This window comes from Nelumbo nucifera, chromosome 1 (genome assembly GCF_055504915.1).
Source record: "Nelumbo nucifera cultivar China Antique chromosome 1, China Antique-T2T, whole genome shotgun sequence".
NCBI lineage: Eukaryota > Viridiplantae > Streptophyta > Magnoliopsida > Proteales > Nelumbonaceae > Nelumbo > Nelumbo nucifera.
The window spans coordinates 1,819,539-1,835,607 of NC_142649.1; the positions used below are offsets into that span (position 1 = coordinate 1,819,539).

Sequence of the window (16,069 nt, forward strand, 5' to 3'; positions counted from 1 at the left end):
AATAGATCTAGGAGTGGAGAAGTTGGGGAAGATACTAGTAATTGAAATGACTGTGGGTGCCGTGAGAGGGCGTCCGCCACTCGGTTAGCAACCCCTGCTTTGTATTCAATTCTGTAGTCGTACCCCAGTAGCTTGGATATCCAGTATTGTTGTTCCGGGGATAGAACCGATTGATCCAATAAGAACTTCAGACTTTGATGGTCGGTCCGAATTGTGAACCGTCTACCGATCAAGTAGGATCGCCAACGTTGGACTGCTAAGACTATTGCTATTAATTCTCGCTCATAAACTGATTTGGCCCACTTTTGTGATGTTAAGACCTTGCTGAAAAAGGCTAGTGGTCGCCCTTCTTGCATGAGAACAGCCCCAACGCCTTGACCGGAGGCATCACACTCAATGATGAAATATTTTGTGAAATTGGGCAGTGCTAATGTTGGAGGGCTCGCAACTGTCTGTTTCAGTTGCTCAAAAGCTTGTTGGGCCTGGCTTGACCAGTTAAAAGCGTCTTGTTTCAGCAATTGGGTCAATGGGGTAGCTATTAGGCCGTAGTTTTTGATGAAGCGGCGATAGTACCTAGACAGGCCCAAGAAGGCCCTCAATTCTTTCACACATTTGGGCTGCGGCCAGCCCAGTATACTGGAGATTTTATCTGGGTCAGCCGCTACAGTCCCCTTTTCTACATGTCCTAAGTAGTGAACTTGATTTTGTCCAAAGGAGCACTTGGACTCTTTAGCGAACAACTGGTGGGCCTCAAGTGTTGCAAGGGTGACCTGTAGATGGTTCAGATGTTCCTACCAATTGGGGCTATAGACCAATATGTCATCAAAGAAAACAAGGATGAACTTACGTAAATATGGCCGGAATATGTCATTCATCAATTCTGGAAATGTGGCTGGAGAATTGGTTAGCCCAAATGGCATGACCCAGAACTCATAGTGGCCATCATGTGTCCTGAAAGTTGTTTTGTGAACATCCTCGTTATGTACCCTTATTTGATGATACCCAGCTCGTAAATCCAGTTTTGAGAATATGGTGGCTTGACTGAGTTCATCAAGCAGCTCATCAATGACTGGTATCGGAAATCGGTCTTTAATGGTGATGTTGTTAAGGGCTCTATAATCAATACAGAACCACCACGTCCCATCTTTTTTCATGACTAATAGTACCGGTGAAGAGAATGGGTTGTGACTAGGCTATATTATCCCTTGCTTAAGCATATCTTGAACTTGCTTCTCGATTTCAAATTTTTAAAAGTAAGGGCATCGTAGGGTCTTATATTGGCCGGGGCTGATCCCGGCATGACGGGAATGCGGTGGTCATGCTTCCGGCGTGGCGGCAGTCCTTGGGGTTCTTTGAACACGTTGCCATAGTGCTGAAGGAGTTGTTGTAGGCGGCTTTGGAAGTCTCTAGGCCCATCTGAGCTGTTGTTAGCTAAGGATGGCCTGGTCCAATTTGAGTCCACGTGCATGAATATGGACTGATCTGGATCTCCTCTTTGCTTTGTCAGTGTTGCAAGACTGATGGACCTAGGGCCCTTGCATGTTTGCCCCTGTAGATGGACTGTAGAGTTTCCTGATGTGAAGTCCATGGTGAGACGGGCCCAGTCACAGACCACGGGTCCTAGCTGTCTTAACCATTGAATGCCTAGCACCACGTCTGCTCCACTGAGATGGAGAGGATATAGGTCCACCGCAAACTGATGACCCTAAGGATATTTCAGGCGTGCCATTGGATTGTATTTCCCACCTTGGGTTAGATTCTCCGCAACTGGTGATGTCGTCTTCCTCATCAGCATCTGTTTGGAGGAGAAACGCTTGTTGTTTCTTGCAGTGATGGTCCGGCCCAAATTTCTCTTCGCAGTTGTAACAGAGACCTTTGTCTCTACGTGCTTGCATCTCTGCCCAGGTCAGCCGTTTGAAAGGAACCAGTGGGCCTAGGCCCAATACTCCTTCCTCCTTGTTTGGTGTTGTCGTCCTTTCTTGCTCCCTTCTTGCTCCTGGACCCCATGGTCGCTGCACCTTTCTTGCTCGACTGAACTTGTCCTCGTACAATCTTGCTAGTGCTACCGCATTGATGACCGAAGTGGGCTGCATCGCTTTCACTTCCATTCGCAGTTCTTCTTTTAGGCCGCCGACAAAGCTTCCCATCAATGCCTTCTCCGTCCACCCTTGGACTCTCACAGCCAGCCTTTCGAACTCCATTTGGTATTCCTTTACTGATCCCACCTGCCACAACTTTGCCAAATTTTCATCAAGATCTTCGAACCCAGATGATCCAAAACGGACAGTCATGGCGTCTGTGAAGTTTGTCCAGGTTTGACGAGGGTGCCCCCTTCGGTACCATTGAAACCAGAGGATGGCTTCCCCTTCAAGATGCGCAGAAGCCAGAGCTACCCTATCTTGCTCCAATGTTTCATGGTAATCGAAATACCTTTCGGCTCTCAGAATCCAGGGAGTTGGGCCGCAGCCTGAGAAGATGGGGAAGTCGATTTTGGCTATTCTTGTTGCCGCCCCTGTCGAAGGAGGAGAGCAGTGAAGCCTTCGTTCATTTCTTTGGGATCTGAAGACATTCGATGGATCTCGACCTCGATCTGATCCACTCGGATGTCTACTGACGTGTTTCTTGTGTTGGTCAAGCTGGCTCTGATACCAAATTGTTAGGAACCTGCCTAACCCAGGACTCTTCGAAGGGCCAACCTCCTGAATTCTTGGAAGGAGAGAGAAAGAGAGAGAGGGGGGGAGAGTTTTAATGCTGAAAGAGTCAATCTCCTATTCCTTTTCTGCTCTACTACATATAGTGTTACAATCTTGATTGTTACAATTGTTACAAGTGGATGGTTAGTTGTGCTAATGTGGCCTCCTCTTGTAAAACTGATTAACTGCCTTCTGTTGGTCTGTTCCAACAGTCTTGACACAAGAACTCAAACACCCTGTTTCTCTCAACCAGTTTTTTGTAGGTCTCAGCATCCTTAGTGGTGTCCCATGCTACAGCTTCTATCAAATCTATTTCTTGCCATAAAGACTTCAGTGTTGAGAAGTATACAGCTAATGGTTCCCCACCCTGTCTCAAATTCTTCACATCACTTCTCAACTTGTAAACCCTGGCCACATTTAATTTTTGGGAATATGTTTAAGCAACACTATCCCAAATTTCATTGGCTGAATTCATCCACAAATAGTGCTGACTAATCAGTGGTTGCATTGAGTTCACAAGCCACCCAATAACAGTATAATTTTCTTGCATCCCCTTTTCATATGATGGATCATCTTCCGAAGGAGCCTTTTGGATCCGAGAGATAAAACCCCATTTGCCTTTACTATAAATATGAATTTTTACTGATTGTAACCAAGCCAGATAATCAATTCCATCCAACTTGATTGTGGTCACAGCCAGTAGAGAGTCTACAGAGGCTCCCGGAAATTGTCCGGATTCAGCAACATGCTTGTTTTCAAAGTCTGAGGAGTTCATCTTCTTAAATACATCAAAAATGACTTCAAACAACTTCGAATAACAACAAATGAAGACAAAACAAAAACTGTGTTGTGAGTCAACCTCTACGCAACCGTACCAATAACCTGCGTCACACCCGGAAGCTGGGAGAAATAGAGAAAACTCAGCCGCTCCTTGTAGACTTCACAGAACACCAATCCACTTGATTCCATCTTCAAGAAGAAGAATGACAAGGCCTTCAGTCACTGAGCGCCCAGGTCAAACTCCCTGTGGGGCCCGCAATTAGATTTCTCTAGAAAATTAGGGTTTTGGGCAACACACTTGAATCTGTCAAGAGGACGACAAAACTAGTCCCCTTCTCTCCAGAAACCACTAACAACTGAGCTGAAATAGGTTTCTTCAACTATTCATACGATTCAGTTCTCCATACACAGCCTTTTGAGAAGAAAGGACTGTTTAGAAAGTTGCAAAATTTCAAAAGAAAGTAGCAGAAACCAGAGTTCAAGAGGAGAGAAGAAGAAGGTGGCAGCACCTTGGGTTCAGAGAAAGAGATTTTCGAACATAATCTCTTCTCTTACTCCCTTAATTCTATTTCATTAAGTTAAACTTTAGTAATTTACAGAGAAGCCTCTAGTTGGGTAGAAAATTAAAAAGACATAACATAAGAAGATAAAAAAGGATAAACAGCCTATGGGCCATTCGGCCCATCTTCTCTACAATAATAAATAACTAAGCAACAAGATTTTGCATGTCATATATACCTCACATGAATGGTTGATTAAATGAGCTATGCTCCCAGCTCTAGTAGCATCAATGACACGCTCATCATCTATCCGGAACATGTATGTCCCAGCACCCTGTATAAGAAAAGAGCCAGTAAGCAACTAGTTTTGATGTGTTTTACATTTTTTTCTATAACAAAATGTAGGCCCAAAAAGGGTTTAATTATACCAGTTAAAGCTCATAGCTTTTAATCAACGGATTCACTGGACAAAACATTTAAAACGGAAAGTTTATAAGTATTTAAATTCCATGCATAATAGCTGCTCCAATTTCTTCTCCTTTTCTCTTTTCATTTACCTTTTGAGTGGTATTGTATGGACAAATTACAAAAGTAAGACGTACAAGACAGGCATTAGATCAAAAATCAAACAAGCAAAAAACCATACAAGTATGCAGGTATAGAAGCTACATATTGCAATGAGCACCCTATACTTTTTTTTCTAGTTAACCCCCGAGTCCTGATATGGATAAGCCATCCATAGTGGCAACCATATCCTTATAGATCTACCTTAAAAAAGCAGAACAAGAGCCTAAATGGAACTTGACTCCTTACACATGCCTGCATCAAATATGCCACATGACACATATGGCATCATTTTTGTACACTCAATATGCCACATCACTTACGAGGTTGCATGCGGCATCTATGTATGCCACATAGGGTGCAACTATGTGACATGGCATCCACAAGTTTGTCGTGCAGTTACGGGCCTGATGAGCAAGAGAATAGTCAAAGAAATGAAAAAGAAGAGTCATGTGAGACACACATGACCAACTAGACCCAAATTTATATTTATTACTATCTTACGTTTGAAAGCATGCTTATCCAAATGCAATAAGTGCTTTTAACTGAGCTTTACTTTAAAAATGCACTAGTACTTTAAATTTAGAAAAGCTTATCCAAACTTTGCCTTAGTTTGCCATGCAGCCAAGTTCAATTCACCAAGACCATATGATGCTGATAGTACTATCTATTCAATTTCAACTAGAACTTCCACTCTGCAAAATTTAAGTACATCCACAGATCCATTCAAGTATATCAATATAGTCACACTCAGTTTCTTAATTACAATTGATTCCCATTAGGAGTTTGAGGCTCTAAAGTATATATTGTACAGATGGAAGATCTACTATCAGCATCCATTTCCCTTCCTCACTCAGGTATGCATACCTCATGTTCCAAAAGTTGGCAAGGCATTCTTGGTCAACTTCATTTATCTAGCTTCTTCTGATTGTTAATCTAGGCCCTTTGGATTGTGTTCCTTGCAATCTAGGAAAGCTGCTTCATCCTTGGTACACTCTGGTGGTTTAAGAAAAAAAAATGGTGTATTTATGTAGCTCTTTTGAGGATTGTCACCTGTCTTCCTTGCCCATTCATGTGCATTATTCCATCATTGGCATTGTAATTTTTTTTCAAGGAAAATATAGAGGTCATAAAATGACTCAAAGATTGCTTTCAAGAATATAAATCTGTGTTTAGGTTGGGAGTTTTTGGCACCAGGTTCAGAAACAGAATGTTTTCAACAGATAAACAACATGGAAGTAGAGGCTTACTGTCAAACAGTGTTGAGATGGATGAGAAGTCAAGATCAATTCCCGAGGAAACTCAGAACACTTGTCATGTTGATTCAATCTCTAGGTGCTGCCTTTAACACATTCAAGTGAGTGCCTAGGAGTGCCAACATGCTGGCTGATACTTTGGCTAAGGCTGGGGTTCGGAAGGATTGTTTAGTCTGGGGTTGCCCAGGACTAGCTTGCAATCTGTAATACAGAAGGTGTAATTTGCAATAGTTTCTGATTTATTTCTACCTGTATGTCTCCCCTTGGGACAACCAAAGCAAGGTTCAAGTTTTTGATACACCCCGATACAGCACAAGGAGTGTATCGGTATTTTGAACTTTGCGGCCACCCATTTCTTTTTTTGTTTTTTTTTTTGAAAAAAAGGGTCAAAATCCCAAAACACTAATTTTGTGTATCAGTGGGTCACCGATAAAGGACAAAATTTTGAACCTTGAACCAGGGTTGTACTTTTATCCTTGCTGCATTTTCAATGAAATTTATACTGTTAATTATAAAAAAAAAAAAAAAAGATTCCATTTCCTTTACTTGCAGTTATTAGATGAGAATGGAACCCAGAAATTGCTGCATTTTAAAGCAAAAATTACAAGAATTTGGCAGATTTGAAATCTTTAAAGTAATAATTTTGCAATTCTCTCGAGTAGAATTCTAAATCCCTTGGGAAGTAACCAATTGGAATCCTCCTCTTGCATGGAATCTGGAGACCTGTTGTTTTTCATTTAAATTTCTAGACCTTGAACCAAGTACTGCCTTAAAAGTATTTATCACAAAGGGGCATTACAACTTACCACTAATGAATTGTAAAATAAATGTTCCCTTCTGTCTGCAATAGGGGGCCTAACAAGCTCGCCTGTATATTCAACCACCTACAACGTATAAAAATATAGGTATATGAATAGTTGCAATCTGAAGCATATGAAACAAAAAAAAAAACAAATAAAATGTAAACGATCAAACCAGTTTACCATGTCCCCTGCTCTATGTGGCTGCTTCGCAAAAATCCCAAACCCATGGATTCCAGATTTCCCTATGCACATTGATAATTAAAGCTTACAAATTTGACAAGCTAAGATAGATGAATATGGAAAATGTCACATGCCATGAAATGACCTCGGTTACATTTTTTATATTTAATGACCTTCAATACATTGGATATAGTACTTAAGAAGAAATCATGATATCATCTTACATTCAAAATAATAAGTAGAGTTGGAAGGAACTTAACACAATGCACCTCATCTGACATAGAACAGCTATCAATAAAACCAACTCATGGCCACCCTGTAATGAGTAAGGGACAACCATTTTACATATTTTGTTTTGGACCCACTATCAATGTGGTAACTTTAGGTAATATTTTCTATTTGATTTAGGAGATTAAATTAAATTTTATCTGTCACTTTATCTAAAAGAATGAGTCCCATATCAATACTGAAAGCCTTCGTGTTGGGCCTTTCATTTGAGTTCGGAAACTACATTAAATTTGAATTGTTACAATGGATATGAGGTAACCTTTTAATCACCACTAAAATTTATTTACCAATTTTTCTGAATAGGAGGCTAGCCATGTGTCTGAAGGAGAAGCCCTCTTGAATGAGGGTTTTGTTTTGACTGATAATCTTGGCACACCACGTTGCTAGTTAAAAGACAAAGAAATCATTATTTGTAAAAGTCAAAACATGGAGTATTACTGCCTTTTCTTCCTTTTTTTTCTTTAGCATGTATTTCGTATCTCATGATTAGGGGGGCATGCCCTGTTTATAGAAAATGGAATTGCTCTCCCTTTGTGTTTTGTCAGAAGAAAATTAGACCTAATGCTTTCACCCAGAGAGACTCAACAGGTCTCAGGTCTCAGTAGGACCATCTGACATGTTTAAAACTAGTAACCAAAAGTTGCTTGGGTCATTTCAGGTGAAGAAAATATAGCTACCCATATTTCCTCAAATAAACAAACACAGAGGTGGAGATCGCATATGTAGAAGAGGGGTGTTTAAGATTATAAAGTGAGTTTTTGCAGTGAAGAGGTAAAGGATGTATTAGCAGACATAGTTGTCAAGGTAGCACTAGGCGAAAAGGTGCTTTTGGAGGGTAGCCTTGCCCAAAGGCCTACGTATTTATATGTAAGACAGTGTTTTAAAAGCGCAAGGGGCAATTTCTGCCCGAGGCACAAGGAGCAAGGTGAGGCGGGCACCTTTTCAAAGCAAGGCACAAAATACCAAAATTCCAAAACATTGAAAAAAATAATAAAAAAAGCAACAAAATTTTAAAAATATATTAAACATAATATTAAAAAAAAATATAGCCTTAAAGTTTTAAATAAATATTTTAAAAAACCTATTATCTAAAATTAAAATAAATAAACATAACTTGTAAAGCGTATTCAAATGAAAATCTAAAAAAAAAACAAACATATGAAGCATTTTCAAGCATGTAAACCACACAAATTGTTTTTTTTCCTCAATTGCATTATTTCAAATAGCTAACGTGATATAAAACATCTTGCATTCTTGATTCTACGAGCTGCTTTTGTATCAAGCCCCTCAAGGCAAACATTAGAAAATAGGAGGTTCTCGGAGTTTCGAGAGTTTGGCTGGGGGTCTAGGCCCCCAGCCCAGCCTCTAGGTTCAAAAAAGAACAAAAGTGCAAAACATAAAAAAGGTGCATGCCTAGGCTGAAGCGCAAGGCGCACCAGGCATGCACCTTTTGAAAGTGCATTGCATGGGGCCTAGGCAAGGCACATACATTAAAATGTGCCTCACCTAAGCACCCAAGCACGCCATTTAAATCACCAGTAAGGCACCACATAATATTTTTATATTTTTATTTTATGATATTAATAGTAGTACAATTTTTTTGACAAAGATTAATAGTAGTACAATTTTTTTGTGGGTTTATAGTATTAATATTATTATTCTTATACTAGTTTCTTTTTATTATTTTCTTAGCTGTTTGGTTCAATCGGCACACAAGTCAATGACATAGTCCTGAACCCTTTTAAGACCTTAAAATCTGAATTGATAAGAAATAACTACAAGATTTTATCCAATTGACACACATGAACAATCAATAGCACTTCTTCCTAGGATTAAAACAAGGACTCAGCCCTTATGTTTATTCTTTTTTTTTTGATAAGTACTCAGCCCTTATGTTTGTACATTTTCTTTCCTCTTATTTTTCTTCTCTTAAATATGCGATTTATACATCAGGAGGATTATGGTAATTTTTAGTTAAAGATTACTACTTATTACTACAAAACCTAGGGAATTATCCTAGGATTTATAATTAAAAAAAAAAAAACATTGCCTAGGCACCCACCTAGGCCACTAGGTGACAAGGTGCTCTCTTGTCGCCTAGCTTCACCTTGTCACCTTGAAAACTATGTTAGCAGATGAATTGGGAGGGTCTAGGTTTTTGGTTTGTGGCGTCCAGCCATGGTCATAGCTTTCTTGTTATGGTTTCTCCAATTGAATTGTTGAGGTTGAATGAGTGGATTATTTTTCTGTTTGGGTGTAGATGAAGGGACTCATCTTTCCCTTTTCTTAGCCGATATCTTATAATGAGGCTATTGCAGTCCATTTCTTTTTTTTTTCTTAGTTATTTTTATTTACTATCAAAAACTCTATTACACTATTGAAAAAAACACTATTACACTGACATTAAAATGGAGGTATCTTCCTTCAAATTTTATACCACTAAATACAAAATAGAAAAGGGAAGTTAGTAATTTGATTGGCCTCTAGCAGTAAGAATGACTTATCAAATTTCAACAAAAGAGGAATCTAAAGGAATAATAATTTTTTTTTGAAAGGTCAAAGGAAAATTCATTAAACTGAAAAAAGTCCGAACATCTCAAGAAGATGGTTGTCTAGTTGACAAACCAACTACAAAACAGAAATGACACTGAAAAGAATCAAATTACAAGGATTCAACTCCAAAGGCCTCCAGAAATTCTCAAACAGATCAGACTCATTCACTTGAACAAACTCAGGAAGACAGAGATCCCAAACTGCCATCAAAATGCCCATTCCTGCAATCAAAAATTCAATGCTCCACCTATTCTGCTTCCTCCTACCTTCTCTCAAACCCCTCACAATCCAGCTAGAAACCTCATCTTCCTCCCCCTCTCCCCGTCTTCCCACCAACCCCGAGTTCACTCAATTTTGTCCAGTCCCTCCGCTTCTCCCCCTTCCTCATCCCACCCCTTAATTTTGTTTCTAGGAATCTAAAGGAGTAATAATGAACTTGTTCATAGGGAATGGTAGGCTGTGGCTGGTTCATACCCCCCCCCCCAACACACGCACACAAATCCAAGCTTGTATACCTCCAGCAGAAGGGAATATAAACAGAAACTTTGATGGATCTTCAATTAGTAATTTCATGGTTGACCAAGGAAGAGAGGGGTTTGGTTTTAGCATGTCAAAGCACACACAGAAAAGCACAAATAGAAATTGCAGATTTTAAATTTCAACTACATAAGCAATAAGATATGAATGCTCACCAAATGCTAGTCTCTTTTTGAAAGTTTCCTTCATGTGTTTGTACTTCTCGGCCATAGAAAGTATATTCTTTGCAGTCTCAAGTTCAGAAGTTTTCAACTTTTGAAAACTAGAAGATAATCTTGAGACCACAGGTTCACTGGAAGAGGGCACATTTCCCAAAGAACCATTTTGGCAATAGCCACTAATCAAGTATGGCCTATTCTCTACATATAACCGCTTCAAGGATGCAGCAGCAAGGACTTCAGGCTCTTTCCGTCCCCTCCTCCCAAAAAAATCGTAAGGTTCTGATCAACAATACAAAATAAAGATGTAAAACATAATATAGAATAGTTAAACAAAAGAAATAGGTGATGGTAATGCATAAACCATCCATGCATCCCGGCCAGATATCAAGTTGTCATTGCTAGAACCAATTATTATGATTAATAAATGCAAGAGAAATTACCCAAAAAAATGTGTTAAGTTAGAATTTAAAAAATAACATCATGGTAGATGGTGAATAAAAAGTAGAGTAATTGCTTGCTTAGCCATATTACATCAATAGGAGGAAAGAAATGAAAATGCAATTGCTTACCACTACGAGCACAACCAGATGGATTAGATGGAGGAATGTAGTCTGAACAGCATCGGGCAATTGGCCCTATTTGCTCATCTCCAGGTGAGCGTTCATTGGATGGCTGTCTGTGCCTTTTGCAGAAGGAAAGCAGACGAATGCACTGATCATCATCATCTTCATCCATAGACATTAGATGGAGTCTGTCCTCATCCTCAAGCTAAAAATAAATATATTACTAATAAATAAATCGATAACTAAAGATGAAACACATAATGATACATGAGTCATAAAATCACAGATGAAGTAAAAAAGCCACTACATAAAAGTGAAGAGAGGGAGAAATATATGAGAAAGGAATAAAAAACAGACAACAGAACGCAGATATCTCAAAGACAGAAGAGGTGCAAAGAGGACAAGGAGATACCTCAACACAAAGACCAGCAGCACGTGCACAAAGAGGATGATATGCTACACGACAAGTACTGTTTGAACACTGTACGCAAGTTGCCCATTGTAAATTCATTGTCAAAGGGAAATGAAATAACAAATAAATCAGACTAGCAAGACATATAAGCTAAAATAATAGGATACAGAGATAGGAATCTATAGAATAAGCATGAATCCAAGCACTCGCAAGCACTTGTATAACATGCATTTCATTATGGAATACAGATAAACATATATTAGCACACTCAGTGAAAGTTCATAGGCATACCAACTGATCTGAAGGTCAGTAAAGTAGTGGCATTACTGATCTATCGATCAGTTCAATAGAGATACCAATCAGTTGGTGCATTCTTTTTTTTTTTTTGATAATTTAAAGAAATTTATTAATCAGTTGGTGCATTCTTCACAGGCATCTAATGAACAAGTGACATTAACTAAACAACATTTTAAAAAACAAAGCAGAGGAGGTATTCCATTAAAACCCAGGGAGTACATACATTTCATTAAAAACAAATACTTCTAAAATGCAAGACATGAGGTGAAGCATTTGCCTTGCCATGCCAAAGTCCCATGAGCAAGACTGCAATACATACAACTAAACTAAGCCTTGTTCAAACTTACATGGGATCAGCTAACTATGGCAATACATAATCAATATAAATAAATATACGAATTTTTTTATTTTATGTCAAAACAAGATAAAATTACATGACCTCATTGGACTAGGAAGATTAAAAGCATGACAGGGAAAAGGAAAAGAAAGAAAGAGAAGCAATCACTATTTAACATGTTTATTAAAATTTCTTATTGCTCTTAGAGCCATTTGATATGAGCATGAAGCTCAGGCAACTCTCTAAAGGCATCAAACAAAAGAGACCCAGTTGAGGTCTACTTCCACTACACACACTCATAAGCATGTCACACATCCAATACTTACTTGCACAACGGGTATGCCTTACCTCCAGGGAGGATCCGGAAGCTTATGCCTCAAATCATAGATTTAAAACATTATTAAACATCCTAATATATCCATCTGTTAACATATCCTAGTAAAAAAATTAAAAAACTGCATCAAATCTTGAAAACTCCGGATACACAATTGTTGCATATCCAGAGTATCACTGTATCAATACTTTGAACCATGCCTCAAATGACTCATAAGCACTACTAAAAGTAGTCACTCAACAATGAAAATTATGATTATCAATGACCTAATTGAAGGCCAAGAACCAGAAGTGGTCTCTAAATTCAGCTTTGCCTCCAATCCTGAAGATATTTCTTCCCCATTTGATCATATATCATTGTCTAGTTCTAATTCAGTATCAATACTCCAGTGGGTGAAAACCAAAGTAGAGGTGGATCAAGGGAAGCTGACAATCTTACAGTTAAAGCAAGATTAGGAGGTAAACCTGTTCATCTGACTATTACTCAACTCAAGATTACACTGTGATGAGCATCATCTCTTTCCCCTTTTCAGCACTTAGCATTCCAGTTTATGTACTCACCATCCGGATCATAGTTGTCAAGGCGACGCCTAGGCAACAAGGCACCCTTTGAGGCTCACCTCGCCCAATCGCCTAACAGTTTTCTACTTCCTACTTTAAAATACTTTTTTATTCATTCTTTTTTGAGATTATAATTATAAAATAGATATTATTAAACTAAAATAATCATTTTGTGTGTCTATATACTAATTTCTTATTTATTAGGGTTTAATCAACACAAACATTGCTAAATGCTGTATTGAACCCTCAAAGACTTAAAAACCTGAACCAATAAGGAAGAACTAAAAATTTTATCTAATCAGCACATTTTCCTCTTCCATATATTCTTCTTCTTCTTCTTCTTCTTCTTCTACTACTACTACTACTACCAATACTTTTTATTTTCTTCTTTTCCTATAACAAAAATAAGGGTTCAGCCCCTATATTTTTTTGAATTTTATTTTCCTCCTTCCTTTTATTCTCATGAATATGTTGATTTTCTATACTTTAATATGAAATTTATACTTTTCTTATGAAAACCATGAATAATTATTAAAGAAATATGGTTATGGTACCTAGGGAACTACCCTAGGATCTATTTTTTAACATAAAAAAATTCATCGCCTAGGTGACTAGGCGCCCCCCAGTCGCCTAGCCTCGCCTTGGCACCTTGAAAACTATGCTCCAGATTAGACCATCGTCATTCTAAGGTATCTCCAGCATTCTCCCAGATGAGGAATTTCCTAAAGGCTCGATGATCACTTTCATATTGTTCCATCATCAATGAAATCATTACCAATTGCTGATAAAATATATATATATATGATGCAACAACTTGTTCAAGGTTGGACAAGGATAATCCTTAACTTGAAGGTGGATTCTTCTAACTTCTAAGGAAGCCAATTGATCTACAAATGAAGAAAGATTGCTGGAAACAAGGTTTGGCCTCACTCAGCATAGTCAGCAAGTGAAAGGAACCTTGGTAGATGAACTAAATAAAAGTGGAAGGTCGGACGTAAACCCCTTGATCAATTCAATTAACATGGTCAGCCCTAGGCGTTGCTAGAACATCTGGGATTTTCTGTTAGTGCAAGAAAACTGCAACAGAGAAATAATATATTTTGGGTGTCCAATGGTAATATCATATTTATTGCATGTTCAAGTATCTTAGTCTTTAAATATTTCTTTTATTCTTGTTTTATTGACACATTTATACATTGCATCTAGAAGTGCCTATGTCGGTCACTATGGTTTAATGGTAAGAGATGGGCCAAAAGGAATTTGCCTTTCTTTTATATATTTCCATGTGTCTTTCTGAGGACAAAACCACAAGATCAACTGAAAAGAATTGGATTTCCAGTCAGGATTTGGTGCTCCCAAAGGATTTGAATTTTTTTATTTCTTACCTGTTTCTGAAAAGATCTTCCCTCTCTTGCAATGTATATCCATTCCTCCGCTAGGTTTTTCACTGTAGATCAAGAATTCACTCCAATATTGTTCTTTGACATCATTTGAACTTTTGAAGCCATCTTTGTGAATTGAAAGAGATGGATCCTATTAGAAGTGCTCAGAAGAACAAGTTGGAGTTCGAGACCTTGCTGGAAGGTACTGGAGACCTCAAAAATACGAGTATTATCACTACACTTAGGCTTACATGGAAACAAATTATTTAGAATGGGCTGAATTTATGAGGATTAGCATTGGTGGAAGAGGAAAATTGGTTTCCATCACAGGGAGTGTAATGGAACTTGATGCCCTGCACCCTCATACCTAATATGAACACAAGAATTATATGGTAATGTTGTGGCTGATCGCCGATAAACTCTACACAGCCACATATTACCAGAAATTATTTATGGATGAAAACTGTAAATGAAATATGGATGGTGTACCTGAAACCTACTTACAGCACAAACTTACAAATGGGGATTTCTCTCTATCTTAAGAAAAAACAACTCAGAAACAACGTTCATTTTTCAAATGCAAAACAACCCAGAAACAGCATTCACTCTTCCCAAATCAGACTCTAATACTGCCCACATATCTGACTGAAGATCCCTTTTTAATAATAAGGATCTTTACAAGAATTTTTTATGATGTCACATATTTTGCACTGTTTGACCCTATTTTATAGTTTCATTATTTTTTTTATAGGTAATAGAAATTTTATTAAAGAACAATAATAAGAGTACAACATGACTGCTTCCCACAAAAAGGTGAGAGATGCAGCATAAAACAAAATAAGAATTACATATGACCCCAAAATAACTGATTGTTATGCACCCCTTGCTTAGCTCGACAATCAAATAACCCATTTGCAGATCTCCTTTTTTTATCAATAACAGTTACAATTGAGCCCAAAACAAGTGGTTCCTCCCCACCCCTTGTTTTGCTAAGACATCAGCAAGACCATTTACTGCCCTTTTAACCCAACTGAACTGCACTTCCATATCTTGAGTCATCCACTTGAATCTCTTTTTTTTCATTATTGAAAGTCCAGAAACCTTTATCTTCCTTATGCAACCACTCCAATACCAGCTTTGAATCACCTTCTACAATCAGCATTCTCACATTCAGATCTTTTGCCTTTTGCAATCCTTCCATGACAGCAATAACCTCAACCCTTAGGGAGTGACTTATTTCAATTGTGCCTGAATATAGACCAATGGTCTTACCTTCACTGTCCCTAAACACCCCTCCAATACCAGATGGAACTGGATTCCCTGCATTACTCCCATCAAAGTTCAACTTGATGTAGTCAACCATTGGAGGAGACCAAGCAGAGCTTATATTTGGTTTGTGGCAATCAGAACTAGCCGCTTCCTTCCATTTGTTCATAATATAACCTGCTGAGAAATCAGCAAACATCTTCGTAGATTTTACCCAATGAATGACAATCACTATCTTAGCCAAAGCTTGTCCTTATCCATAGGAAACCTCCAAACCTCCTTTCCCAGCAAAGATGCATTCCTCTTTTGTAAATTGCATAGTCCCAACCCACCAAACTTCTTGCTTCTACTCACCATTTTCCAGCAAACTCTATGGTCTTTTTTCTCCTCCCCTGGTTCCCAAAAGAAGTCCCTCATCAACTTTTCCATTTTTTTACTTACACTCACCGGCATAAAGACAAACATAAAATAGACAGGCAAAGTGGCAGGAGTAGCTCTTATCAATGTGATCCCCCCCCGTAAAGACAAATAGCTGTTCTTCCAACATGCAAGTCACTTAACAAATCTTTCTGCCATAGGGTACCAAAAACTACTCTTTCTTGA

The 16,069-nt window shown here is 38.3% G+C and overlaps 1 protein-coding gene across 2 annotated transcripts in view; it reads right to left on the reverse strand.

Moving 5' to 3' along the window:
* The window catches only part of LOC104589356 (histone H3-lysine(4) N-trimethyltransferase ATX1-like), a 73,993-nt gene that overhangs the window by 25,920 nt on the left and 32,004 nt on the right, over positions 1 to 16,069 (reverse strand). For both annotated transcript variants that reach the window (XR_016080658.1, XM_010247652.3), the window contains exons 17-22: positions 11,291 to 11,359; positions 10,885 to 11,083; positions 10,310 to 10,594; positions 6,777 to 6,838; positions 6,600 to 6,677; positions 4,212 to 4,307 (exon numbers count right to left, since the gene is read on the reverse strand). Coding sequence is in view for 1 of the 2 variants with exons in the window: in XM_010247652.3 (XP_010245954.1) it covers positions 4,212 to 4,307; positions 6,600 to 6,677; positions 6,777 to 6,838; positions 10,310 to 10,594; positions 10,885 to 11,083; positions 11,291 to 11,359 (789 nt within the window). In the remaining variant the exon portion in view is untranslated. The remainder of the gene's footprint in view (positions 1 to 4,211; positions 4,308 to 6,599; positions 6,678 to 6,776; positions 6,839 to 10,309; positions 10,595 to 10,884; positions 11,084 to 11,290; positions 11,360 to 16,069) is intronic.